Source organism: Colius striatus, chromosome Z, assembly GCF_028858725.1.
Source record: "Colius striatus isolate bColStr4 chromosome Z, bColStr4.1.hap1, whole genome shotgun sequence".
NCBI classification, from domain to species: Eukaryota; Metazoa; Chordata; class Aves; order Coliiformes; family Coliidae; genus Colius; species Colius striatus.
The window spans coordinates 39,608,081-39,636,026 of NC_084790.1; the positions used below are offsets into that span (position 1 = coordinate 39,608,081).

At 42.0% G+C, this 27,946-nt stretch overlaps 1 protein-coding gene across 4 annotated transcripts; it reads left to right on the forward strand.

The window, feature by feature from the left end:
- The first annotated feature begins 116 nt into the window (after window positions 1-116).
- Window positions 117-27,946, forward strand: ZNF131 (zinc finger protein 131). 4 transcript variants are annotated; one of them, XM_062019384.1, is made up of 8 exons: window positions 117-621; window positions 4,025-4,163; window positions 5,572-5,673; window positions 12,992-13,136; window positions 18,577-18,940; window positions 19,043-19,265; window positions 23,469-23,599; window positions 26,147-27,946. In XM_062019384.1, the coding sequence occupies exons 2-8, from the start codon at window positions 4,040-4,042 to the stop codon at window positions 26,816-26,818; spliced, it is 1,761 nt and encodes a 586-aa protein (XP_061875368.1). In that variant the 5' UTR covers window positions 117-621; window positions 4,025-4,039; the 3' UTR covers window positions 26,819-27,946. The 4 variants fall into 4 exon arrangements, with proteins under 4 accessions (XP_061875368.1, XP_061875366.1, XP_061875370.1 ...); XM_062019382.1 differs by having other exon boundaries at window positions 18,577-19,265; XM_062019386.1 differs by lacking the exon at window positions 4,025-4,163 and having other exon boundaries at window positions 495-621.

Here is a 27,946-nt window from a genome sequence, read left to right on the forward strand (position 1 = left end):
AACCTGCCCTGCGCCGGGCGCCAGCCGGACGCGGCGGCCGCTACTCCATAGCCCTCCTACAGCGGCCCTGGCGTCACGCCGCTCCGCCCCGGGGCGGCAAGAAGGAGCCGCCAGAACCTGCCCTTCCCGCAGCAGCCACACCTCGGCCCCGCCTGCTGCCCGGCGGCACCGCAGGTGCCAGCCCTGGGGGGACGCCAGCCCTGGAGGGATGCCAGCAAGGGCGCCACGGATCCCAGCCCAGGGCGAGAAGGAGGGGCGGTGGCAGCCCTGGGAGGGCTACCCGCCCTCGAGGGCCGGATCCCAGCGCAGTGGCCCCTCCAGCTCCGGGGCCCACCCCCGCCGCTCCTCAGGGCGGCACCGCCCACCCTGCCCGGCGCTCCGCGGCCGCTGCGGCTCCCCGCTGCCTACGACTCCCAGGATGCCCCGGAGCGGGGAACCCCGCCCCCTGCCGCCCGCGCGCCCTGTCGCGTAAAAGGTGACCCTGCCGTCACTTCCAGCGCGCGGTGCAGGCCGGGAATGCGAGTCGCGATTGGCCGGCGCGCGCGCCCCGCTTTCCAGCGCGCTGGGGAGCAGGAAGCAGTAACGGCGGACTGAGCGCGGCGGGGCGAGCGGCTCCTCGCAGTGAGTACATGGCGGAACTGCCGTCCCACCCCGCGGGGCGCCGCGCCGCCGGGGCGCGACCCGGCCGGGGATTGAAAAGGGATCGATTTAATGCGCGCTTTGATGACGTAATAAGGGCTAACGCGGCGGCGGGGCTACCAGGCGCGTGGCTCGCCCCCGCACCGGGCGGGTCCCCTCCTCGGGGTGCCCCCGCGGGACGCTCGCTCGCGCCGGTGCCCGCCCGGCCCGCTCTGGGCACGCCCGTGCCCGCCGGGCGCTCGGCGACGCCTAGGCCTTCCGCCTTCTCCTGCTCCCGGGCCTCGGCGGCCGCTTATTGGCTGCGCCGCCTGGGGCGGGCTCTGATGCCGCCTTAGGATTGGCGAGGGTCGCGCTGACTGCCGTCAGCGTCCGCCAATGAGCCCGCGGCTGCGGCGGGGGAGGCGGTGGGCGGCCGCGGGGTGCGAGGGCTGCGGAGGCGCGCGCGTGGGCGGGCAGTGCGGGGCGGGAGGGTGCGGCGCCGCCTGGCGGCCGCTGCCGCACACAAAGAAACGCTGCCGCTGCTAGGATCTGCCGCGTGGCCGGCCGACCTTAGCGGAGCGTGGGTAGCGAGTGCCCGGCCCGCGGCAGCGCTTGGCGGTTGTTGGCTTTCGGCGGAAGCCCGCAGCAAAACGCGCATTGAGTTCCCGCTTCTATCTTAACTGGAAGCGGCCGCCGCTGTTGCCCGCCAGACGGGTCTCCCGTTCCCCTTGCCTTAGATGGCTGCAGCGGAATGGTGGCGGCTTGGCCAGTCCTGAGTCCACTCCGCCGGGTCAGTCGGCTGGCTGGTGGGGCGTGGAGACAAGGAGGACAAATGCCCAGTGCCTAGGCTGCAGGAGGTCCAGCTGGATGGTAACCGTCAGGTGACTTCAGTCAGATAGATTTATAGAAGCGCATCTGAAAGTCATATGCCTCTCATATGAGATGGATGTATGCATCCAGTGTTACAGGCCAACAAGGTTAAGTCAGTAGTTCAAAGAAAGTCAAGGTAGAAAACAGAAGTACTGTGGATCTTGTCACTCATCTGTGGGCCTACTCATAAGGGGCACTTTGGATCACTTCTCTGCTTTCCTTGTCCTCTTGGTTTTCTCAACTCTACCTCCAAAACAGTCACATTGAATATGTGCTGTTCTACTGGGCTTTTTCTGCAATATCACGGAGTTTTCTAAATGGGAAAACTCAATGAATGCTGCGGCTGCGTTTAGGTATGCCATAAATTTGCTTTTTTTACTCACCGTGTTAATTCGTGACAATAAATTAGCCATTGTACGTTGTATGTTTTCTTAGTCGTTTTTGAACTGTTCTGCGAAAGACAAACTTTCTAAAATGTGTTAAGAGGGGATGCTCTTACTATTTTGAGAGATTTTTTTGGTAAGATAGTCCTACACACGTTCAGTTTGGAAGTTAATTGCATTTGGGTAGGTGGAAACCATGAGAGTTGAAGGTCGATATTTTATTGATTTCAGCTTTCAAGAAATTATGCTCAAAAGCATTAAAAAGTTAACCAAGGTTAACTGCAAGTCATCTGTTCTTTTACATTGTGTCAAAAATGGGCAAGAAGAATTAAACAGTGGACTAAATGGCTGACAGCTTCTCACAGAAGACTTTATGTGGAATAGGAGATGACAGACGAAAGGCAGGCATTGATGGTCATCTGTCTTAGACCCATCATTGTGGACAAGGTGAAGTTACTGCAGCAGCAGCAGCAGCATCTGGTCCCTTCCAGCGTCTCTTCCCCCTTGAGCTTACATGGCTGGTCTCTGTCCCCTTTAGGGCATCTACTTGTTAAAGCAGCGATAGCAGGCACAGTTAGACGTCCATAAGCAGTTGCTTCTGGTCATCTTTTTTCATGCACTTGGGAAAACAACTTCTCTATGGGCCAGTTTTGCAAGGTAGAAGAAAGAGTGTGTTTTGCAGTTAAAACAGGAATTCCACTATCTCCTCTACTTAATGTGTGTTAGTGATAAGAAAATACCTTTGCTTTTCTCATAAACAGGTAATTCCCTCTATCCAACCCCGTGTAGGCTTATGTGTGTTTGTTACACGTTGGGTAGAATTTACACAGCCATACAGGTGAGTTAGCAAGCACGGTGGCATCGGCTCAGATATGGTTAGCACACGTAAGGAGTAGTTTTGTGCCCAAGACTTTCCAACTCCAATTGCACACAAAAGAATTCTGCACCAGAAATCAGGGAGCACCTGCTCTCTGATTTTTTTTGCACTCTGAAGAAAACCAGTGTTTTGCCATACTAGAAATTTCCATCTTTGTATTCAGCATTTGGGTTGGTACTAGCTGCTCTCCTGACTTTCTTTTGTCCTTACTGAAGTGTAACAGTATAAGGAAGAGTATGTCTCAAATTCCTTTAAAATTCCTTCAAGCCTAGTCAAAAACCATGTGCTCTTCAAAGTGGGTTTGGCTGTGAAAAGAAACTATGTTTCTGTGCTAATGTGACTTTGAAAGTCTTTGCTTTTTCTGCTGCATTCTTGATGTGAGCCATATGAATATAGGAGTTCAAGACCGATGCTGCTGTGCAGATCTGAAGTCGTTTTGCTTAGTTAATTTGTGAATTGCTTTCATTGAAGCACTTGGGCTTTCTCCTGAGGTTCTTCTGCATAAGCAGCAGACTAACATCTGCCTCTTGTTCACAAGGATCAAGTTCCGATAAACTTTTCAGGTTTCAAAAAGTCTTCAACTCCCACCTTCAGCTACATTTCTTGGTTTAAGTAAGGGAGGAAGGGCCATCAGATAGGTAGCTCATGTCTCTTTCAAAAGGTTGGCAAAGAATATTTCACCTTGCAGGGGGAGAAGTCTAAGTAGACTGCGTGAACAAGATGCTCTTTGCTCTTGGGTGTGACAGCACATGAAATCCCAGGCATCTACATACAGAAGCTGAAAAGTGCTTTTTTGTTACATCCTTATTTAAAGACAGTAATCATCTTCTGTTCAGTAGGTGTAAAATGTGACTCAAATAGGAAAATTTTAAGAACTGTTCCTCCACCAAGTGGATTGGTAGAATTGTGAGAAATGACTGTATAAAGATTCTGAAATTATGCTGCTCTGATGTTCTTGAAGAGTTAACTGTGGAGCTGTTACATCCCTGCAGTGTTTGTTTTGGGGGAGGTGAGTCCCTGCTGAATTTGTAAAGAAATGCACTTACCCTCTTTGACTGATTTGTTTTTGTGTGTATAAGAAAGACAATATCCACATCATTAACCCTGCTATTTCCTACCTGACAGATAAAATTGGGCCAATGTGTTACCAAGACAGTTTAGCATTTCTACTGATTTAGTAGTCCCTGTAAAGGGCTAGTTGTTAATGTTTGTGTACTAACCTCACCATATGGTGTTTACTGAGTGACACAGTATTCTTATACCACATCTCTTGCAGACTAGTCTTTTTGCCATGGAAGCTGAAGAAACAATGGAATGTATCCAGGAATTCCCTGAACACTATAAAGTTATTTTAGATAGACTGAATGAACAACGTGAGCAAGACCAGTTTACAGATATCACTTTGATTGTTGATGGTATGTATAGGCCTGAGAACCAGTTGGTATACAGAGAATTCTGAAAGCTCTGCTGGGAATCTGTTTGGTTTATCATGAGTTAGTCATCAAATTCAGCTGCTAACAAATTATCAGCTCTGTACCAGTGTTTCAGTTGCTTGTAGTTTCATTTAAAAATTTAGGGTGAAGAGAGTCTCCATCTCCAACAATAATTTTGTTTCTCCTTCTCCAAACAAGAGGCTAAATGTTTGCAGATGCAAGCCCGCTTTAAAAACTAATGTGCTGTGCTTAACACATTGTTTAAGGGTTTCCAAAACAGAATATTTTCCCCAATTTGCATGCAGAGAACTTGTACAAATATTGTGGTTTTTTTTCTTTTAAAAAAAAAAAAAAACAAACAAACAAAAAAAACCAAACCCCAACCAACTTTAAATAAAGATTTACTTCCCTCTGTCCACTATTTTAATGTGTATAGAAATAGGATAGAAGCACTCACTTTTCTTATTATTTGTATTTTAAGAACATATTCCTTTAAAAGGTTGATGGGCATCCAAGTACTTATTATCTCCATAGAAAATATGGTGTCTGATAGATCACCTAAGATTGCTTTGTATCACAAACGTACCTTACAACAGATGAGGACTTCAAGGAAGATAGGCAGTGTCCACTTGGACAGACCTAGCTAAAGGAATACCACCTGATTTTTAAAAGTATGGCAAGAGTTTACTTGAAGGAAAAGGGCTTTGCAAAGCCCAGATGAGGAAAAAAAGTAAGCAGATGAAGAAAAAAATTACTCTTCAGGAATTGCTATAGTTTAACTGACAGTACTTGCACAAAACATGCTGAATGTTTGTTCCTGCTCTGTATTATCAAATCTATGTACTATTGAGCTGGGTTTGTGTGCAGGTGTATAGTTCTGGTCCATGTTGCGTCTCTCATCTATGTCTCGTGGAATGTTATGAGCGTTCCTACCTGTACTAGGGAGAAGGCAATGCAGTGACATGGAATACAGTCTGGAAAACAGCATAACAGAACAGAACAGCTTCTGTTCTGCGCCACTGTTTATGCTGGCAGAAGTGGCAATAAAATACATGTAGTCCGTATGATCAACAAAAGACAAGGAGAACCTGGAATAAAACCTGAGAGCTTAGCCCCAGACATACAGGAATTTACCATAACTTAAGTATCTGAAAAGAAAAACCTTGGAGTGCATGAGTCCTCCAGCTGACTGAGCTGCAGAGCTTCAGCAAGGTCAGTGACATCAGCAAAGGTCTGCGTGAGCTGGGACGGGCTAGCTGCAGTGGTATCCCTTCTTACATAAATGACTATATGCTGTGGAATACATTTGTAGACTGGGTGGTCTGTTTTCTGCTGCATTATGACTGAGGAAAGTGTTACCCTAGTCCAAAATTTTTATCTCTCTTTGCAGGTCACCATTTCAAAGCTCATAAGGCTGTACTTGCTGCCTGTAGCCAGTTCTTCTACAAATTCTTCCAAGATTTCACTCAGGAGCCCTTGGTGGAAATTGAAGGTAATTGATCTACTCAAATAAAAACCTTCAAAGTTGGTGCCCAAGATGGAAACCACTGTAGTGTCCTTGGTATGAGCTTACATTTGTGCTTGGTTGTATCCATTAGCTTTCTAAGTCTCAGCTCTTGAGTGGTTCAGAGACAGCTACCATCACTGGAAAAAAACTTCCCCAGAAGAAAAATTTAAAAGAAACAGTCTCAAATCTTTTGGATGGGACAATCTAAGGTTCTTTGGGCACCTTTTTTATTTCCCCCAGTGTTGTAATGGTGCAAGGAATATTCACTCGAAGATGTGGAGAGTCTAGGTAATGCACGTGCAGAGACATACAGGGGCAACGTAGTACAACCACCAGAGTTGACTCGAAGCCATCCTTCCTTTGCTAGCTACCTCTTTATATGCTGCTTCTGCCCATGAGATCACCCAGGGCCCAACTGATTAACTTGCAGCACCTGTTTCTGAAGTAGCATGCCAGCTGCATTAACTTATCCCTACCATCTTTATTCAAGCTGGCTGGTCCAAGCTACATCTGTGCCTACAATTCCCCTCTTTCTCTTTTTTGGACCAGCCAGCCTTTAGCAACACATTTCAAAATTAAAGGTACATGAAGAAAACATAAATATTTTTACCCATGGTCATGAGTTTACAACAGAAGGTCAGTAACAGCTACTTTGCTGAACAATACAATACAGAAATACATAAACTCCAAATAAAAATAGTCTGATATATGTTGCTAGGAGGGACGCACACTGGCAGGAAGGGATGAGTTCTCGGTACCTCCACTAATATTTCTGTTTCCCGAGTGTAGTTCTAGACTTTTCTTCAGATCCTTTAGCATGCTGATCTGTGAGCATTATCTGTAAGATGGAAGTATCTCTTCATCCGTAGAAAATACACCATTTTTGCTTTCAAGTTCCCATTGGTTGTCTTGTTAAGTTCTTCAATTCTTTTAATGCAATACAGATAGCTGGAGGAATTTACAGCAGCGTATGTGGTGCCACAGTTGCGAGGATTTACATTTTAATAGGGTGATGGATTGAGGGTGGATCACTTGGTTCTTTCCTCAAGATTGTATTTTCCGTTGGTCTTACAGTCATTAAGTCCTTTCTGTTGCTGTGGCTTGATGTATTGTGCTGGAATCTACCGGGGACCTTGATCTGTAACGACACAAGCATAGCCTCTCCCCCACGTTAACAGATCTGCAGATCCTTGCCACTCTCCAGTAGTGTGATTCTTATACCAAACTTTAGGTTTGTCAGTAAAATCCAAATCCCGACTCATTTGGGCAAAGTGTGTTAATGCCGGTGGCTCATTCCGGTTTGCCACCATTCTGAGATGATTCATTGTATAAAGGGCTTTCATCAGTCTTATCTTGAGGACTCACCCCCTCTTTCCCCGTTTTTTGTTTTTCTAGCAAGCGTTTTAAGGTTTGATGTGTAAGTTCAATAATGGCTTGACCGGTCGAATTTCCTGGGATTCCAGTAGTATGTTTAACACCCCATAAGTTTAGAAACTTATGTGTTTTACTGGCTGTGTATCCCGAGCCATTATCAGTTTTTATCTCTCTTGGAACACCAAGGACTGCAAAGCAACTCCTCCAATGTCTTATGACGTCTCGAGAACTGTCACTGGTTAAGGCTGTGGCCCAAACCATGGCTGAATAATTATCAATAGTGACATGTATATGTTTAAATTGCCCAAAAGGAGCATAGACAGTGATATCCGATTGCCATACACCTAATGGTGCCAGACCCCTGGGATTGACTCCTACTCCTGGGCTGATTTGATTCTGGCATGCAGGGCACGTGGAAACAGTACCCTGAGCATCCGATATGGTCAGGTCAAACTGCTTTGCCAACGTTTTCGCACTTTGATGAAAAAAATCGTGTGATCTTTGGGCTTGAGCAATTTGTCAATTATTGGCCCCATAAGTATCAATAAAGGAGCTGCCACTATCTTGTCAACAATTTCATTGCCAACTGATAAGCCATCTTTTAAGCCCGAATGGCTTCAAATATGTCCAATATAATATGCAGTTTGACGTTCATTTATCTGATACCAGAGCCATACAAATAAGTTATACAGATTCTGATTAGAGATCTTTTTCACCAACACTCTCTCTAATCGAGTGACAGCATCAACCACATAGAGGGAATCAGAGATGATGTTTAATGGGACATCTGGCCATTTCTCAAAAGTTTTAACTACAGCCATCAGTTCCAACTGTTGAACTGAACTGCCTGGGGAGTGTTAGATTTTGCCATTTTCCATTCTCCCACCAAACCTCCTTTGGCTTGGATCTTACTTGTGTCGGTAAAAACAGTTGGGCCTTTAACGGGTACTGCTGATCTCAACGGCCGGTCTTCCATTTGAAATTTAACAGAAAACAATTTATGGGCCAGATAATGATTATTTATAGTTCCCGGATAATGATTATTTATAGCTCCTGGATATGACAATAAGGCCCACTGTAATTCATCAGATTGTTGCAGTGCCCAGTTCAAGAACTCATCTGTGAGAGGAACGAAAATGACATCTGCCTCAATCCCTGCTATTTCCAGCAGACGTTTCCTGGCCTTAACTATTATTTTTGCAATTGCCTCTAGCCTCGTGGTAATTGTTTTTTGCTTATTATATGGCAAAAATATCCACTCCAAGATCCTCAATGGGTCTTTCGCTACTTAATCCCATTGCATCAAGACTGCCATTACATGCTGGTTTTGACTTATCACAGCAAAGTTAATTGGCAAGTCAGGATCATATCGGTGACTGTAGTTATTGACTATCTTGTTTCCTATTTTTTCTATTGCTTGTATTTGCTGCCGGGACAGTTTTTGCACACCATCAGCCTCTACTGAGCCCTTTAACAAAGGCATTAGTGGCGCAAGATCCTCATTTGTGATACCACATATGGTTCGTACCCATTGGATATCACCTATTAGCTTTTGAACATCTGTTAAGTTAGCAATATCTGTTTTAATTGCCACCTTCTGAGGATAAATGCGCGCATTGGTGATGATATTACCTAAATATTTCCAAGAGGCGTGCATTTGTACCTTCTCTGGCGCGATCACCAACCCGGAGATGCTTCATGTAGATGCCGGTTCACTTCATGTAGAGTGCGATGCTGGTCCAGGTCTTTTCCTGCAATCAAGATATCATCCATATAATGGTAAAATAAGACATGAGGGTATTTTTTGCACAGAGGTGCCAACGCCCAGGCAACATAAGTTTGACAAATAGTTGGCAAGTTCGTCATTCCCTGAGGTAAAACAGTCCATTGACACCGTTTTGCTGGCGCTTGTTTGCTAATAGATGGTACTGTAAAAGCAAACTTCTCACTGTCATCCTCATGTAGAGGAATTGTGAAAAAACAGTCCTTTAGGTCAATCACCAACAGGGGCCATTCTTTTGGAAGCATTGCAGGAGAGGGTAATCCTGGCTGTAAAGCACCCATGTCCTGCATCACTGCATTAACAGCTCTTAGATCGTGTAACAACTTCCACTTCCCTGATTTTTTAGGGATAGTAAAAATTGGTGTATTCTATGGACTGGTGGATGGCTTAATATGACCTTTCTCTAATTGTTCATTTACTAATTCATGAATGTGGGTGAGCTTTTCTTTGCTTAGTGGCCATTGATCAATCCAAACTGGTTTATCTGTGAGCCAGGTTAACTTCAGGATTGGTTGCTCATCAATGGCCGCCATTAAAAATTTTCGTTTGACAAACGAAAGCCAATTTGGCTTAAGGCATCTCTACCTAAAAGCCAAACTGAAGTATTCATTACATAGGGTCTAGTTTGCACACATCTATTCTCTTCGCCCTGTATGCATACCGAAATTAGGTCTGTGCTAATTTTTGTCATCTGTATTCCTCCTACTCCAACAACAGGGGTGTCTAAATTCTCTAAAGGCCGGCTTTTTGGCCAATAGGATAATGGAACAATGGTAACATCTGCTCCCGTATCCAGTAATGTGTTGTACCCAACCATGTGTTCACCATTTGGATGTTGGAATACAACTGTCTGAGTGGGCTTTCCCTGTGAAAGTGGCACTGCCAGTCTTACCTCAGGTACTCCAGTGGATCCAAAACCACCATCTCGACGCTTACGACTTCCTGCAAATGGAACTTTAGCTCTGAAAGGAACTAATTGAGCTATTTTAGTTCCTTTAGGTATATGAACTGGTGGCTGCCAAACTTCAACCATTATTCCAATGTTTCCTTCAGAATCCGCATCAATAACACCGGGGAGCACAAAAATACCCTGTCGAGAGGCCGATGACCGTCCTAAAAGCAAAGCACTTAAACCGTAGCTAAGGGGTCCATTACTGTTAGATGAGATAACCATTATCTCTGTGTTGTGGATGGTTACATCTACTGCTGTTTCCACATCCACTCCTGCGCTTCCTGCAGTGGCTGATCTGACGCCATCCAGGCAGCCATTGGTGTTGAAGGGCGTTTTTGTGTCATTGCACTCGCCCTTTTTGCGCTCGTTAACCCATTTCCCTTAGGCATTGTATGTCTGGCCACTCGAGAGAGGCACTCAGTGGCTCTATGGCCAAACTTGCCACATCTGTAACAATTACCATGAAATCTGCCGTTGGACCCAGATGGCCTGACAGAGCTGTTTGTCCATACCAATGGTCTGGACCGACATTGATTTTTCACCTGTCCTATTTTTCCACAGTTAAAGCATTTTGGCCTCCGATTTCCTTTGTGAGGTAGAACTAATGGTTTTAATGCTGTTGCCATAGCTTCAGCTAAATGTGCTGATGATCCTACCCTAGAGCAGGCTTCTATCATGTCAACCAAAATTGCTGTCCACAGGAGAGCCTGCAGGATCTTTTTGCAGTCATGGTTAGCATTAGCAACTGCTAAGTGTAACCCTATTTCTGCTTTTACTTCAGCTGACATGTTTGGTATACGATCCAGAGCTGCTCTTAGACGATCTAAAAAGGTCATAAAAGGCTCATTAGGTTTCTGTATAATAGTTGTATATGAGGGAACTGGCATCCCCATCTCAGGAACAATCTTAAATGCTTGACGAGCCAGCGTCTATGTTTGCTGCAAAATAGCTTCATGCAGTCGGGCTTGTACCTGAGGGTCAGGAAATGGTCCTTTACCCAACATCATGTCTGCTGTGACGACTCGCCGTGGATCTCCTTGTTGTAAGTCCATATTTTCTACTACTGCCACATCGACTCTTTTTTCCCATTCAGACTCCCATAGTAATACCTGAGTGGGCTTCAGGAAGGTTTCTGCTAGCTTCCGGCAGTCAAATGGAGTCATCAATCCACTGGCAAAAATATGATCCAATAACGTTTGGACGTATGGGTTGGACAAGCCATATTGCATTACAGCTTTCTGGCCTTCCCTTAGCAACTTCCAATCCAAAGGTGCCCATTGTCCTTTTCTTTGTGCTACTATTGCTGGAAAGACTTGTGGAATAAATTCTCCTTCGATTACCGCATCACGTATGAGGCCTCTCCATTTCTTAGCCGGATCATAGTCATCTGGCTGGGGGTCTCTGAGCACCTGTGGGGATGAAACTTTAATCTCTGGGTTGGTTAATTCATTAATTCGTTCCAACAGTTGATTAGCTGTTGCTTTTGGCTTTTTCATCAGTTCCTCCAAATGGGCCAAAGTCTGTTTCATATCTTCTCCGTGTCATATTAATTCTTCCTTTAACAATTGTCTTTGTTGATCTTCAACTTCACTAGATGTTGGGGGTGATGATGGAAGAGGAATACACTCAGGAGTTGATGAGCTCAGGGGCATATGGCATATCCACAGTGTCATTTGTAAAGCATACCTTTCGATCTCTGCCAGGTACTCCTTCAGGCATAGCAGAAGGATGGGATGGGGCAGGATGGTGAAGGGTGAGTGGGAGGGGAGGAGAAGCAATGCACACATTCGGCTCCTGGAACGGTGCTCTAGGGGGTTCTGGGGGAGGTGGGCTCACATCCATGCTCTCCTCTTCTAGAGGTGGAGCCGAGGGTATTACGACATTATCCCCTCCGAAGAGTCTCTTAGCATTTTCTTCTAGAGGTGGAGCCGATGGCACTATAAAGTCACCACCTCCAAAGAACCTTTTAGCATCTACTGGGAACGCAGATGGTACGGCATTTTCTGCTTTCATGGCAGCAGCTGTAGCACGCTCAGCGTCTAGCTGGTGTATAATGGATGATACCAATTTACACAAGCCAATAGCATTATTCAACATGTCTCCTAGGTTTTCCCAGTGTCCCATTTCATATACTTCTTGGGGGGAAGACAAAGAGACCTACTTCCTGTTGTCATCTTATAAGTCTTAGCAAATCCTCTCTTTCATAATTGAATCCTTTCTCAGCAAGGATATGCGGGAGGGTGCCAATAGGATTTTCCTCTTTGCTTATCGTTTTTCCCATTATATTGGTTTACTCGGATCACTTGCTTTTTCAAGCAGGAATCCAAGTGCTTTTCTGCCGAGGGTTCTTAATCCAACCAATTCGTCAACTCACGTCAGGGTCACCAAACGTTGTAATGGTGCAAGGAATATTCACTCAAAGACATAGAGAGTCTAGGTAATGCACATGCAGAGATGTACATAGACAACAAAGTACAACCACCAGACTTGACTCAAAGCCATCCTTCCTTTGCTAGCTACCTCCTTATATGCTGCTTCTGCCCATGAGATCACCCAGGGCCCAACTGATTAACTTGCAGCACCTGTTTCTGAAGTAGCATGCCAGCTGCATTAACTTATCCCTACCATCTTTATTCAAGCTGGCTGGTCCAAGCTACATCTGTGCGTACACCCCAGTTCTTGGCTAATGGAGGTCAGGCAGACCCTGTATGTGCATAGGACTAGCAATATGACATACAGTCTTTTTCCCCAGTAACAACAATTCTGGTCAGATAAAAAAGGCTGCCAGTGGTGACCAATGGCAGATGTTTTGGCTGCGATGAAAGAACAGAATAGACATGGAGCAATAGTTCCCTGGTCGACAGGGAGCAAATTCCTGGAGTAATATTTTAGCATCCAGTAACTTGTGGCTCAGAAGATTGTATGTTAGTGTTTAAATATATACTTTTTGTTATTCAAACAGATTTTTTTTCCAATCTTATCCTCCGCTTTATCTTTGTTGTGGAATAATTCTGTAGTGGTTCCAAACTCACACCTTTCTCCAACATGAGCCTTTAAGAGTGTTGACAGTCTTCGCAAAACTGGCAACTACTGTACTGTGAGGAAAACAGCAAGCAGGCAAGTGTGCAAGACTCATCAGATAAATGAGACTGAGAAAATGACAAAAGAAATGTGCTCTTCTTGGCTATATACAGGTGTAAGTAACATGGCATTTCGTCATCTAATTGAGTTCACCTATACTGCAAAACTAATGGTCCAAGGTGAGGAAGAAGCAAATGATGTTTGGAAGGCAGCTGAGTATCTACAGATGTTAGAAGCAATCAAAGCACTTGAAATCAGGTAAGCACATAAGCCTCTTTTCCTTCACAACACTGAAATAGAGAGTCAGAAAAAATATTTTATGATAGCTGGCTGACAGTATTTTGCAGTGCTGTTCCGTTTCCTGGAACCTCCTAAACTTGTGTTTATACATATACTCTTCTACTACAAAAATACAGGTCGGGATTAACAGGCTGAAAAATGAGTGTCACATTCTTTAGGCTGGATCTCGATGACAAGTGATATGGCAGACATTGTAGGGCTGTGGTAACTAATACCAAGTCTGTGTGATGTCTGACTGTCCACAGCTGGTTGACAAATAGGTGTACACTGGTAATGTGCCTCAGGTAATTAGACCACATTAGCAAGCTTCTGCTGACATTTTGTTTTCATTGCTGCAAAATTAACTTCTTGAATGAATGTAGTTATTATAAGCAGTTAGATAGAGGATCAGTGGTCAAAGATTGCTGTGGCAGTTTTTATCATGCACCATTGCCAAACTCCAACCTGAGAAGAGCAGGTGCCAGTCCCATCATGCTGTTTTTTTCTTCCCTTTCACTTTCACTAAGAGCTGCCACATTCTCACTTCTTTGGCATGCTGTATGGTTTTGCTGGTATGAAGCAGAGAGAGGGTGATGCAGAGGGACTGATAGTGCTACACTTGTAAAAGAGAAGTGGCAAATGTGTTTGACTATGGTCAATTCATCCTACCCTCACAGAGTGGTGGTATGGTCACATGTTGCCTCTGTACCATATATAGTATATTAATAATTTTTGCATTTACAGATCCATGGTAAGTTGATAGTGAAGCACTGCTGTTTGTTGTGTATTACCTAGTACTTTTTGGGTGGTTGGAGGAGGGCTGTTTGTTTTATCACATGCCAAACCTTTATACAGAATGTCACAGAATCACAGAATGGTAGGGGTTGGAAGGGACCTTTAGAGATCATCTAGTCCAACCTCCCTGCCAAAGCAAATCCACAGGAACATGTCTAGGCAGGTCTTGAAGACTTCAAAGGAAGGAGACTCCACACTCTCCCTGGGCAGCCTGTGCCACTGCTCTGTCCCACTCACGGCAAAACACTTTTTTCTTATGTTTAGATGGAACTTTTTGTGTTCCAGCTTCATCCCATTACCCCTTGTCCTGTCACTAGGTACAATAGAAAAAAGAGATGTCCCAATGTCTTGACATGCATCATTTAAATACTTATAACTATTAATGAGATTCCCCCTCAGTCTTCTCTTCTCTAGACTAAACAGCCCCAAGTTCTCGCAGCCTTTCCTCATAAGTAAGATGCTCCAGTCCCCTGAACATCTTGCTGGCCCGGTACTGGACTCTCTCTGGCACTTCCCTGTTCCAGTTAACCTGGGGAGCCCAGAACTGGACACAGGACTCCAGATGAGGCCTCACCAGGGCAGAGTAGAGAGGGAGAAGAACCTCCATTGACCTACTGGCCACACTCTTCTTGATGCATCTCAGGATGCCATTGGCCTTCTTGGCCACAAGGGCACTTTGCTGGCTTACGGTTAGCTTATTATCAATCAGGTCTCTCTCTGCAGAGCTGCTCTCCAGCAGGTGAATCCTCAGCCTGTACTGGTGCATGGGGTTGTTCCTTCCCAGATGCAGGACTCTGCACTTGTCCTTGTTGAACCTCATGAGGTTCCTCTCTGCCCAACTCTCAAGCCAGTTGAGATCCCGCTGAATGGCAGCACAGCCTTCTGGGGAGTCAGCCAGTCCTCCCAGTTTGGTGTCATCAGCCAACTTGCTGAGGGTACACTCTGTCCCCTCAGCCAGGTCGTTGATGAAGATGTTCAACAAGACTGGCCCCAAAACCCATCCCTGTGGAACTCCACTGGCCACAGGCCTCCAACTCGATTTTGTGCCATTGATCACCACCCTCTGGGCTCTGTCATTCAGCCAGCTCTCAATCCACCTCACTGTCCACTCATCCAAGCCACACTGCCTGAGCTTTCTAATGAGGATGTTATGGGAGACAATGTCAAAAGCCTTGATGAAGTCAAGGCAGATGATATCCACTGTTCTCCCCTCATCTGGCCAGCCAGTCATGCCCTCGTAGAAGGCTATCAGATTGGTGAAACAGGACTTCCCCTTGGTGGATCTGTGTTGTCTCCCCCTCATAAAAGTTGCAGCTTTTTTGTTGTAGTTGTAAGTAAAATTGACTTAAGTAAGGAATTATTTTTCAAATTTACTAGAATTATCCCAAATTACCTTTTGAATTTCAGTGAGTAAGGTGCCATCTTCACCTTTTCTTGTAATTGCTGCTGCCATAGATTGCATTCACATTTGATCTTAGTTACAGCTAAAAGCTAAGAGAAGCATTATTTTGGACTACACCAAGTGCAAAAAAAGTCGTGGTCCCTCTCGTTAATTCTTTACCACTGAGGCAATATATCAGATAAAGGCCTTTGACTAGTTCCAAATCCTGATAGAGAAGATAGCAATGAGTGTTCTGGTTTCTTTAAATCACTAATTGTTGCGCTCAGTTTAGGAATGTGAACATAATAACATAAAACAGCATTTCTGTTTGCTGTCCTATGGGGTGCTGTAATAGAAAATAGGGACTTCATTATGGAGAGTCTGAGCAGGTTACCTCATGAAAAAGAACGAAAAATTAATTGTATGCTAATTCTGTATTTTCCATCACTGCTGTTGGTAGCTTCCCAGGCAAGTGGCCATGCCCTTTAGTTACGGTCAGCTCCTTAGTAGGCATACCATTTTTGGATGATGGGAGTTTGCACAGCCCCCTCTTGGAGAGCAGTCCCCTTTAGGACTGCTTCTACTAAATTAAACAGTCTTCTAGTTTGCACAAGTTGTCACTGATGTATTTTATCATCTTGTTTAACTACTCAAACTAAAGATAAAAGTCACTTTTCCTATTCAGAGTATTGTCATTCTGTTTCTTTAAAAGTGGTTGAGCTAAACAATAAGATCTTTTTGGCCCATGAGGCACAGTTTGGAACAGGTTGCAGTAAGTAGTGTGTGGGTGAATCCCCATTCAGCCATTATAAGGTCACGGGAGTGGACTGATCCTGGTGACTAGTAGGTTCTTAATTCTTCTCTTAGAGTTTTAACCACCTCTTTATGTTCTTATTTCTACTCCCAGTGTTTGCTGTTCTGTAAGAGTGAGTATAAAGGACAGGAAATTATAGAAAAATCCAGGTATATGCTTCCTTCAATACTCTAAAGTTCCCATTAATTATTACTACTTCTGTGATTGGGACATTTGCAGCTCTTTTATTAAGGTATGTGGAGAAATCACTGCACTGCCTGCTGTCCACCGAGTACCTAAACGTTTTACTACTTTCCTTGATCCCTGACATTTTTCTGGGTGGAATCTTAATTTCTGCTTTATTTAAGCTAGCAACGGGACAAGGGGTAATGGGATGACGCTGGAACACAAAAAGTTCCACTTAAACATAAAAAAAACTATTTCACTGTGAGGGTGATGGAGCCGTGGCACAGGCTGCCCAGAGGGGCTGTGGAGTCTCCTTCCTTAGAGGTCTTCAAGACCCACCTGGTCATGTTCCTATGCGACCTGATCTAGGTGAACCTGCTTCTGCAGGGGGGTTGGACTAGATGATCTCTAAAGGTCCCTTCCAACCCCTACCATTCTGTGATTTTCATCATCTGGAGGAGCACACTGACCTGACACTTGCCAGATAATTATGTAGTTTTCAAACTGATAATTGCTAGTTGAGAACAGTCTGTAAGATTCAATGACAACACCCTCTGTTGAGTCAGGAGGTTCAGAAAGGACCCTTTTGCATTCTGAACTTCTCAGAGGAGCATTCAGGTACAGCTAGATCCAGACTTAGTCCCAGACTTGGCCAATGGTTTACATCTGTATGTGCGCAATCAGTCCTTTATCACTTAGCTAAGATTTCATAGTTTCAGCATGCCTATTCTCAATTCACTTATCGAGTATCTGATGCAACAAGGATCCTCTCAGCCTTAAGGAGTAACCTTTGAGAGAGCTCAACAGGCTCTGAGCTGTCCACTATTTGTGACTTTACAGCCATCTTTGCATAACAGCTGTGTTTCATTTGGTCCATGCTTAACTAGCCCTCCAACTGTTGTGCAAGATTTATGACCTTTAGGTATTGTATTGTTGTCTGTCTCCCCCGAGTCCAACTTAAGCCAGATACAGCAATCACAACCAGCACTGATGGCTGTTGCTTAAGCAGAAAAGGGCAAGAGGGTGGGGAGCACACAGAGAGGCAATAAATACTTTCAGCATTACAGTTATTCTTGCTTTCTCTTCTAGACAGGTCTTTGTGTTCAAGCTAAGGAAAGACTGTTGCTTCCGTTTTATCTCCATGTAGATATATTAGCCAAGGAGAGTGTCATTGGCCTGAAGTTCCTCTAGTAGCCAGCTAACTTTTGGTTTTAAAAATCCCCTCCATGATGCTGGAAACTTAATTTTCAACGTCAACATTTTTTTCTGAGTTACCTTATTCTGTGGATTGGCAGTAGAGCTTTTTTCAATAGAAAGGAGGTTTTTTTCAATAGGAAAGATATAGGATTGTATATTTCTGATCCTACTCTCCTTATCTTAGTCTACCCCACAAACACTTTTTTTTACATTATTAATATTAAGCAGGGTACCACTAAACTTTTTTCTTTTTTATTTTAATTAAAGAAAAGGAGCAGACTGTTGCTCTCTGCTTGAAGAGTTGAAACTGAAAAAATATGCTCTAATCAGTATCACTTTCAGTCAATGCACACTAATAGAGCTGTAGAAACAGGATTCAGATCCATCCATCAAGCCAAACTGTCCCACTATTGTATAATGTTATGCAGTTTGTTGGTTATGTATCACTAGTAAATGTAATTCTTATGTTTTATTCATCAAATAGACATGCAAGCCAAGAGTTATTTCAATTGTGCATAGATTTTGCAAAGGTTTTTGTGTTATTTTTGGTTAGAAAGACAATCTTAAGAGTACCCCTGTCAGTTTCTGTATTGGACTCCACAGTAAGAGGGAGAAGAAGTGCAATGTAGTGCCTCTCTCTGAGCTTTGACAGAAAGGTGTAAGCTTCAGCAATTTCAGCTGAAGTAGACATGAGTGTAGAACTTTCTTTGGGGAAGTTTTCTTTCCAGGTACAGAATTTCTCAAGTTTCTTCGATAAACCTATGTCATTAGGCTAACTGGCCATTCTTCTCTGTAGCTCTTTTGTATCATTCAAGAAGAGCTGTTGAAAACACTTTAGTAACTTTATGTCAAAAGCTCTGCAGCTTTAACCATGCTGTTTTACAGCTCTAGGGAGCATAGATTAAAGACAAATTAGCTTCTGACATACACACAGATTGTATGGCCACTCATCCTTCAGCGTCTTTGAGAAACAGCTAGAGAGTGTTGAATGCAGAAGCTCAGTATCAGACAGGAATTGTTATGTCAGTGCTTATGATCTTAACCGTATTTATGCAAATACTTTTCAGGAACAAAGAAAATTCATCACCCTTAGAATCGAATCAAGCACAAGGTAAAAATAAACCAAAAAAGAGGAAGATAGCTGAAACCTCTAACGTTATTACAGAAACACTGCCATCTGCAGAATCAGAGCCTGTTGAAATTGAGGTTGAGATTGCTGAAGGGACGATTGAGGTGGAAGATGACAGCATTGAAACACTTGAAGAAGTGGCTTCTGCAGAGCAATCCATAAAGTACATACAGACAACGGATACATCAGATGAATCTGCCTTGGCTCTTTTGGCAGATATCACCAGCAAGTATCGTCAGGGAGAGAGAAAATGCCAGATCCAAGAAGAAGGTGATAGTGCAACTGATCCCTCATGCAAACAGGTAGAAGGTATTGAAATTGTGGAACTTCAGCTGTCGCACGTGAACAATTTATTCCACTGTGAGAAATGTAACCGTTCGTTTAAATTGTTTTACCATTTTAAGGAACACATGAAAACACACTCTACTGAGAGTTACAAGTGTGACATATGCAATAAAAGGTACCTACGAGAAAGTGCTTTGAAACAGCATCTCACCTGTTACCATCTTGATGAAGGTGGTGCCAGCAAGAAGCAAAGACCTGGTAAAAAGATACATATATGCCAGTACTGTGATAAGCAGTTTGACCACTTTGGACATTTCAAAGAGCACCTTCGGAAGCACACAGGTGAGAACACTGCTATAGTCCTGTCCTTGTGGCCTTGTCTCTAGCATTTGGTGGTTTTAGCATGTTTTGGGAAACAGAGAGTATCTGAGTGCTTGAAGTACTTGGCTTCTAGCACTAAAATGCTGCTTTGTCATTTTGTTTGGGTTTTTTTTCCATTGATATAAACTTTTGAAGGATTGACAGGCTTAAAAATAGGCACCTAAAACCAGAAAGCACTAATGAAGCATCTGTCTCAGTTCTTTTAAATGGTAAAGATTTTTTTTTTTAAAGTAATTTCTTAAGATGTATTTCCTCTTCAAAAGTACCAAACCGAAGGGCTAACTTGATTTTCAAAATTCTACTGGTAAATATTTATGTTGAAATATGATCTAACTGTGAGCTCCTCAGTGGAACACAATTTAGAGGATTCCCTTATCTGAGAGAACTTCTGAGCGAATACCTATTAGACCATTAGGCATAAAATAGTCTTTTCAAATACTATCTTACACCACCTGGTTTTGAAAGTTTCATTCTTGCTTTTGGTACCTCGTCTATGATTTGATGGTTTTTTTGTTGTTAATTAACTCAACAAAACATTTCTAGTGACTGCCATAGAGGTTTTTTTTACCGTGAAATCTGCCTGTTTGAAATCTTGATAACATCTTTTGAGTACAAAATGACTTGTGCTCCTTGTCCTTTATAATATGGGAGATTAAGATGCTACTTCTTCACCTTACTGAAAGGTCTACTATCTGAACAGGTACTGAGCATTATGCAGGTAACTGAATGAAAAATATGTGTGGTCCTGATCTTCCAAATGTTTCTGTTTAATATGTCAGTCATGAGTCATCAATAAGAATTAAATGGAGGGTAGCAGCATTGTTTCTTTGACATGTTTTTAGTGTTGTTAAAGCTTTTTAATTCAAATGCATTTGTATGGGACTGATGACTATTGATATGTGACACTATGTCCAGTCTGTTCCCAACAGCCCCTTAAAACTGTGGTTTATGAACAGCATTTGGCAAACCCTTATCCCCTGTGTAGCAGGAAGTGTTTCTTCATTATAAGCAATCCAAATACAAGCTACATAATAAAAGTAATCTCAGGCAAAAGTTTGTGGCAGATTAGCAGTGTAACACAAATATCATGATATGGATACAAACAAAGCAACTTGTATCACAGGAGATGTAGGTACTTTCTAAACATATATTGGTACAAGTATAAAACATGGAGTCAATTATTTTCAGTTTAGCATTTTCAAAAGCTTTAAGCTTAGAATCAAAACAGATACTACGATTTAACTGGGGTCTCCTAAGGTCAGTGAAAAACTCCCATTGACACAAAGGCTTTCTAAGTTCTGAATTCTGTATAGCACTTGTTGAATGTCAAAATTAAATTAGAAGGCCTGGGAGAAAACATCATAGTACTTGATCCTGTTGCGGTGTAATCACAACACTAGCAATAATATGAAAGTAGCAACTAGGGCAGAAATAGAAAGCTTACCACAGTTAGTGGTTATTTTATGTAGCAATTTGACATCACTCAATAAAAGAAAGGAGGGAAATCCACGGACTTTCTCACTCATGCATACAGTGCTTAAATCAGCTTCTGAATCTCTTAAAAAAAACCTAAAAAATGTCTTGCTTGTCATTTAATTCTGAAAGTATTAACAAAGTCATCTCCAGAACCTGTAAAGAGGAAACAGTTTTATTCAAACCTAACCATTATCTTTTTCCCCTTTGAGAGATTTTGCTTGCCAATTGTAAGTAACACACAGGACAGAAATTCTGCCAGGCTGCACATAAGTAGCGTATATCTGTTGAGCTCAATGGCTCTAATTTGTCTTACGTAAGAAGAGCTATTTCCTTGTACAGAAATCATTCTTGGAATGAAGCTACTGCCTTGACATGCTGGTCTAATCCTGATACTTTACAAAGCTTATAGCAGAAGGAGCCACTGAACAGTTTTGATTCCATCTGATTTTATGGGAAATTTTGTCTGCTGAATATTTCTCAAAGTTAGGCCTTCTTGATTATTTTTTTTTCTTCCTTTTCTGGAGAGTGTGTGTGCTTACCTGGGTGAAGCTGGAAGTGAATGAGTTGTGATGTGTCTCAAGCAGCTAAATTAATCTGCTGAATTAATCTGTCTGAAAATGCTGTAACTGAAGTAATTTGGATACAAATTTCTTAGGAAATATTTCATCAAGGTCTTTATCATTCTTGGTAAATCTTTGAATTGTATGTCTTATAGGAGTGAATAGATGAACTCTATTTGCACACCTTGAGTAAATGATCCCAAGAAGTTAATTTGATAAATGTCTACCTTTGGTGTGTTTCTGGAAAAAGAAAAACAAAAAAACCCTAGGTTTGCTATTTGTCACCAAACTCAGTCTAAAGAGTGACATAATATAATATGATATGATATCTTTATGGTTATGAATGAATTCCCTGTGATTTCTTAGATATTAGGCAAATACAAGTCACTGTGTTAGTTATTGTCAATTTCTTTGCATTAAAAAATAGTTATTTGAGTCAGTCTCCTTCCCATGGCTGTTGGATTAAAAAGGACCAGAACAATACTGGACTATCGCTGGTAAGAATTTCTGTTCTATGAGTTACATAGGATTGGCAAGTGAAATCTCATCCCTTCTCATAAAGGAGAAACGTAATTATTAAATCAGACTAAAATAAAAACCTCCTTTGTAAAACCTTACTCTAAGGACTAAACTCATAGCTGGATGACACACAGAGGGGAGAAGCAAGTTGTCACTTTTAGCAGAGGAGTTGAGCTCCCAGCTCAGCAGTGTGATTCTCAGAGGAGACAGATGAGAGCAGACAGCTGGCATGCTGTGCCACCAGTCCAGCTCAGGTCACAGTGCTGTACTGTGCAAGAAGTTACACAACGTCTTTTGGCCCTTAGATATCGCCACCATGTGTCTTTGAACTGTCACTTCAGACACTTTATGCAGAATGTGTTGGAGATTACTGAAGAATTTGAGTAAGAATAGAATAAATCTGTCCTTGACTGGTGCCTTGCACCAAGTAACTACTGAAATGTGACCTGATGACAGGGCGGGCAAAGGTCTGTGGTGTGAGTTTTGCTCTGTACTATCCATTGGTGGTCTGGGCAAAATCCATGATTTTTCCTGCAAAAACATAACATTTTGTAACTGTTACGGACAGTGTTCCCACCATTTCACATTTTTCTGTAGCTTTTAAGTGTATGAATTGCAGGCTACTTCTGTGTTTCTTCTGAAAAGCTAGTTAGGAACTTCTGAATATCTTTGTTTCTGAAATGCAGGTTTATGGGATTTGCATCTCAAAAGTCAAATAACTACTACATTCCTGAAAATGCAGGCTTTTAAACTACCTAGGATAGATTCTTGTGTTATTCACTGAAATGTCTCAGCCACTTTTTGAGCTCATTAAGGTTTTTGTTTCAGTACTAATACCTGTGTCAGTACCTCTGTAGATTAATTATGAGACTTTCAGAAGAAAAACACAATTCCTAATTTTTTATACTTTAATTTCCTTGAATTTCATTGTGTTTGTTCATGATAAAATTAGTAAACAGAGACACCAGTTCTTTGTTGCTACTTTGATGATAGGAATAACAATATGCTACTTGGGATGAAAAAAAGAAGACTTGATTTCAGCCTGTTCTGCTGTTATCCTTAGCTGACTTTTGTGTTTGGTACCAGGTTTAAAATGAAGTGGCCAAACTGAAAGGAATTTTTATTTTACTTTTGTCCATTGCCAAGTTCTTTTTCCAGAGCTTAGTTTGATCTCTCAAGCATAAGCTGCTATTCTTCTTGAAAATAAAACTTTGTATCATTGAAATTCTTCCTTATTGCATCACTTTGTCTATACTAATGTTTATTCTTTAATTGTAAATGTTTTCAGATGAAAAAGGAAAAATAGTTCTTCAAAATATTTCATCAGCAGTAATCTAGTTTCCATAATAACATAAACATACCTAAAGTGGCACTGTAAATGTTAACATTATTGGGATTTTTTTCTAAATGAGAGGCTCCACATTAAAGGTTTACCCTTTTATTTATATAAAAGTTTACACAAGATGTCTTTCTCTTCTTCTGTAGAATAATCCAGTTGACTATGTTTTCACAGCATGCTTAGCAACCTACACAAATGGGAGAGAGGTAAAGAAGAGAGCTGACAGAAAACTGGCTGGTTTTATACACTTCCCTGTATCTGTCTCGACAGGTGAAAAACCATTCGAATGTCCAAACTGCCATGAACGTTTTGCTAGGAATAGCACACTCAAATGTCATCTGACGGCCTGTCAGTCTGGAGCTGGAGCTAAAAAGGGAAGAAAGAAGCTGTATGAATGTCAGGTGGGTCATAGAAGTAGCAGAATCTGAGACTAGATACCTCCTTCATGTGCTGAGGGAGCGTGGGAGTACTGAGCAGGAAGGGCCACAAGAGTGAGCTTTTGTCTCCAACAGCTACTTCTAGTCAAATACATACAAGGGTCATATTCAACCACACCACACAGATAAATTCTTGTATCTAAGTAGTTCCAAATAAAATACGGAATGACTGATATGAACCCTCATGATACTTGTAATCAGAGAGATTCTTATGGGTAGGTAAGTGTTCAACTGCATTTTACTGAACTTTCTGCTTCCTTTGCAAGGTTCTTGATGCACTGTCCTAGGCCTTTGCCACTCATGAGCATGCTTCACTGAAGTGCAAAATACAAAGTACTATTTTATTTCCTTTTTTTTTCTTCTTCTGTTTAATACCAATATATTGACCTTCCCTAGAAAGTCATTCCAACTTATAACAATGATCTGAATTTCTTTAAGCAAATATAATGCTATAGATGGATAAGCTAGGGTACCTGGTCACTGTATGTAACTGATGTTTGAAAGGCTGTTCAGATAAATCTTACTTAGCTTTTAAAATCTGATTCTGAAAAGCTAGAAGGAGCTGAGGTTGGTTGTGGCATTTTTATCTGCTGCCCCACTGCTGTGGCAGTCTCAAACAAGAGCACATTTCTTTCTTTCTCTTCCTCATGCTTCCCTTCCTCCTATCTCAAGTGCACTGTCTTTTGCTTGCACATACTCTTTTGTGTGTGCTTTCACTCTTGCTCTTTCTCCAGCTCTTCCTTCTCTCTCTTCCATTAAAGCTCTCAACTTATTCACTTCACAGAACGGCTGTGGTTTGAGGTGAAAATGGGTTGTGTGCTGAAGAAAACTGATGGATATTGGCTTTATTTTTTCCAAAAGAGGGTGATGTTATTCATAGAAAGCAATGAATATTGCAGGAGATTAATTAATTTTGTGTTGCTAATCAAATCACTTAATCAGAAGTTTCACTGGTACTGTTGCATCCTTTAGTTGTTATGCTAGTCTGAAGTTACTTCTTGGGAGCATACCTTTGTCTTAAAGATAAGTTTGTTCTGAACGTGAGAATTACTATATAACATGTAAAGATGTACATAATAGTTTGATTGGACATACTGCTTTATCTCTGTGACCCTTTGGTCTAGTCACTTTGTGTCATAGCTTTCTCTTTCTAAATTGACACCACATCCTGTCACAGATGTGAATGTTAATTAGTGTTTTTTCAGCCCACAGAAAGTACAGCAATTCTTAGATAATTTTTTTACTAGAACTTCTCTCCTTTTTAAGTTAAATTTGGATAGTGTTCAATATATAAATCTTGGTTTGTTGAACAAAGAGGATAAAACAAAATTGTTCTTCCTTGATGAGCACTTTTGGTGCTTCACATGGCAAGGACAATAATTATGTGCTTGGGTATTACCAATAACCATTGTCTTTACAACTAAGTAATTTTGAGTGTTTAGTGTTTTGAGGTTAGTATTGTAAGACACGCACATGCAACTTCTTTCTGAAGAAGTTACATTAGCGTGGGAGGAAAAAAACATGGCACTAGCACTGCACACCCATTTTAACAGTCTGCAGCAACAAAATGGATATACTTAGCTCCACTGTGTAGACCTGTTCTTGAGTTAGTCCCTTGACAGATACTCTTATAATCTTTTTGTGCTGTTGTTGAAAATTACAAACAGATGGAGCATTCTGTTTCAAAACTATTTGCCAGCAGTGAAGGGATTTCAAATGGTGTTCTGGGCTGCAGAATGCAGCCAAGAACACTTGCATGGACAAAGACCCCTGAGCCTGTTTCTTTACTCTGAGCCTGACCCTACCCTATTCTTCTCTCTTTCAAACCCTGGCACCTCATTTATTTCTGCAGTGTATGTGTGTTGTTTTCAGACTATTTACCTCAGTGCCAGCTGAAGGGAAAGAAGTGTGCTCATGTGCTTTGTGAAGATAACGTGACTGCATTCAAAGCAGTACTTTTAGCTGGAACAGACTAAAAGAGATGGGGTTTTAAGATAATTTTACCTGCTGAGGTCACTCAAATAGTTTTTTGAAATGACAAAATAGGAGAGTTAGCCTAGCCAGTTTAACCTCCTGATGCCATGAGCAAATGGAAGCTGGTAAGAAAAGTTGGCTAGTAATTCTGCATGTGGAACTTCAATAAAATTACTGTATTACATTTTCATTGTACAGTATTGTTACACAAATAGCTTTCCCCTCCACACTCTATCACTAAGGATTTATTGATACTGTATGTGAATTCTATGTGGGGTTAGAATATGAAAACTTTTGATTACTGTATCGACTGATAATTTTGTAGGTACCCCGTGTATGCACAACTCAAACAGAAATGCATGAATACCGAGGCATCTGAAGCTGACTTCTCAGCTTTTACCTCTAATGTATATGAGTTTGGTTTATTTAATCCAAGTAGCAAGAAGCTACACTGTATGAAGCTATGATCTGAAATAAGCACTATGCTTCATCATGTTTCTGTTGGCACTATTTAACATACTGTATCTCTTGTTTCAGGTTTGTAACAGTGTGTTTAACAGCTGGGATCAATTCAAAGATCACTTGGTAATACACACAGGTGACAAACCCAACCACTGTACCCTATGTGATTTGTGGTTTATGCAAGGCAGTGAGCTGAGAAGGCATCTCAAAGAAGTGCACAGTATTTCAGAACGAATAGTGACAGAAGAGCTTATTCCAGTGGAAGCTGTGGAAGCCGAGCCAGTAACATCAATGACTATAATAGAACAAGTGGAGCAAGTCCATGTCCTACCAGTAATTCAGGTACAAGTGGACCCTGCACAGGTAACTGTGGAACAGATGCACCAGGATCTCATACAGGATGGTCAAGTGAAAGGCACACAGATAGAGGAACTGCAAGAACAGGTGCAAATTAGTTACTTGGAAGTTGAACATATTCAGACTGAACAAGGTGCTGAAGTTCATGTGGAGCAGTTACATGTTGAACATGTAAATCAAATACAGATGGAAGAGGTACAGGCAGAACTCATAGATGGAACAGGCCTGGAACAAGTAAAATATGAAAGCGCTGATCAAGGAGAAGCAGAGGAAAAGGAACCTTATCAAGGAGATGATGTAGATAAGGAAGATTCAGAACAAGATGAAGACTTAAAAACTTCAAAGTTAATGGACACAGAGAAAGAAAAAGGCGATGACTACGACAAATAACCATGCTATGTGGTTTAGGAATGAAATACCAAATTATTTTTGTTAATTTTTACATTGTTTTTTGCACCGTCAGTGGTCAACCTTCCAATATGCTGTCCTTAGGAAGCTGGACAAGTGGACCAAAATTAGCTTTTTTCATGTGCAACTAAACTTCTCTCGTGTGAAAAATAACTTTCCCATTCATGCAATACTATGGAACAGAAACTACCACAGACACGGACAGCTTTCTGAGGATTTTAATAATCATAGACTCATTGAATGCTTTGGGTTGAAGGGGATATTGAAGATCATCTGGTTCCAACCCCCCTGCCATGAGCAGGGACACCTTCCACTAGACCAGATTCCTCGATGAATAACTTTTATCGTTACACCATCCCTGGTTATATCTGAGAGTAACTTCACCTCTTTTCCTCTTGCAATAGAAGCAAACTCTTGTTATAGATTTGCACAGTGTCTGTGGCAAAAGAATCTGTAAAATCTGTTTTGTTCTATGGTAAGTTACAGTTGGGTACCTGTGAATTTGTGGATTGGACTACTTACTGTATCATAACAGTAGTCTGTGACTTTCAGCTTGGGGATAAAAATGTTGTTGCTAGAGGTCTTTGAGCACAAAAATCCTGTGCCTTTTCAACACTGACTGGTTAAATTTCCATGAAGATCCAGAGTGTTCAAGAAGTTAGTTCAGTTAAAGGCAATGTAGGTAGACTTATAGCGCTTTATATTTTTGCTTAAAATTGTCAGCTTCTGGGGTTGGGTATTTTTTGTGTTGCATTTAGAGGTGGGAGGCTGAGGGAAGAAACAGGTTCCCTGTAGAGGCAGCAGGACATTCTACAAGGGACATGTTAAAAAAGCGCGGTAGAATCTGTGGTAAACGTGCTGGAAGAAAGCTACCAACAGACTCTTGTTTTAGGAATCATCTTTTTTTTTTACAATGATTTACGTTTAAACATAAATATATAGGAGACTTGTCGTATCAGGTTCCTGTTTTTTTGAAATTAAATTCTGACATTTGACACAAAGATGTGCTAAACAAAAAAGCCATAGGTATGAGTGCTAAACTGTGGATTGAAATTAAGAATGTAAATAATTTAATCAAGATTGAACAATAAAACAATACCAACCCTAAAA

Bases quoted from the DNA above. Each gene is read 5' to 3' on its own strand.
- ZNF131 (XM_062019382.1), top strand. From the start codon at position 4,040: ATGGAAGCTGAAGAAACAATGGAATGTATCCAGGAATTCCCTGAACAC. The intron at 4,164-5,571 runs GTATGTATAGGC...CTCTCTTTGCAG, and splicing joins TATCACTTTGATTGTTGATG to GTCACCATTTCAAAGCTCAT. The intron at 5,674-12,991 runs GTAATTGATCTA...GGCTATATACAG, and splicing joins GCCCTTGGTGGAAATTGAAG to GTGTAAGTAACATGGCATTT.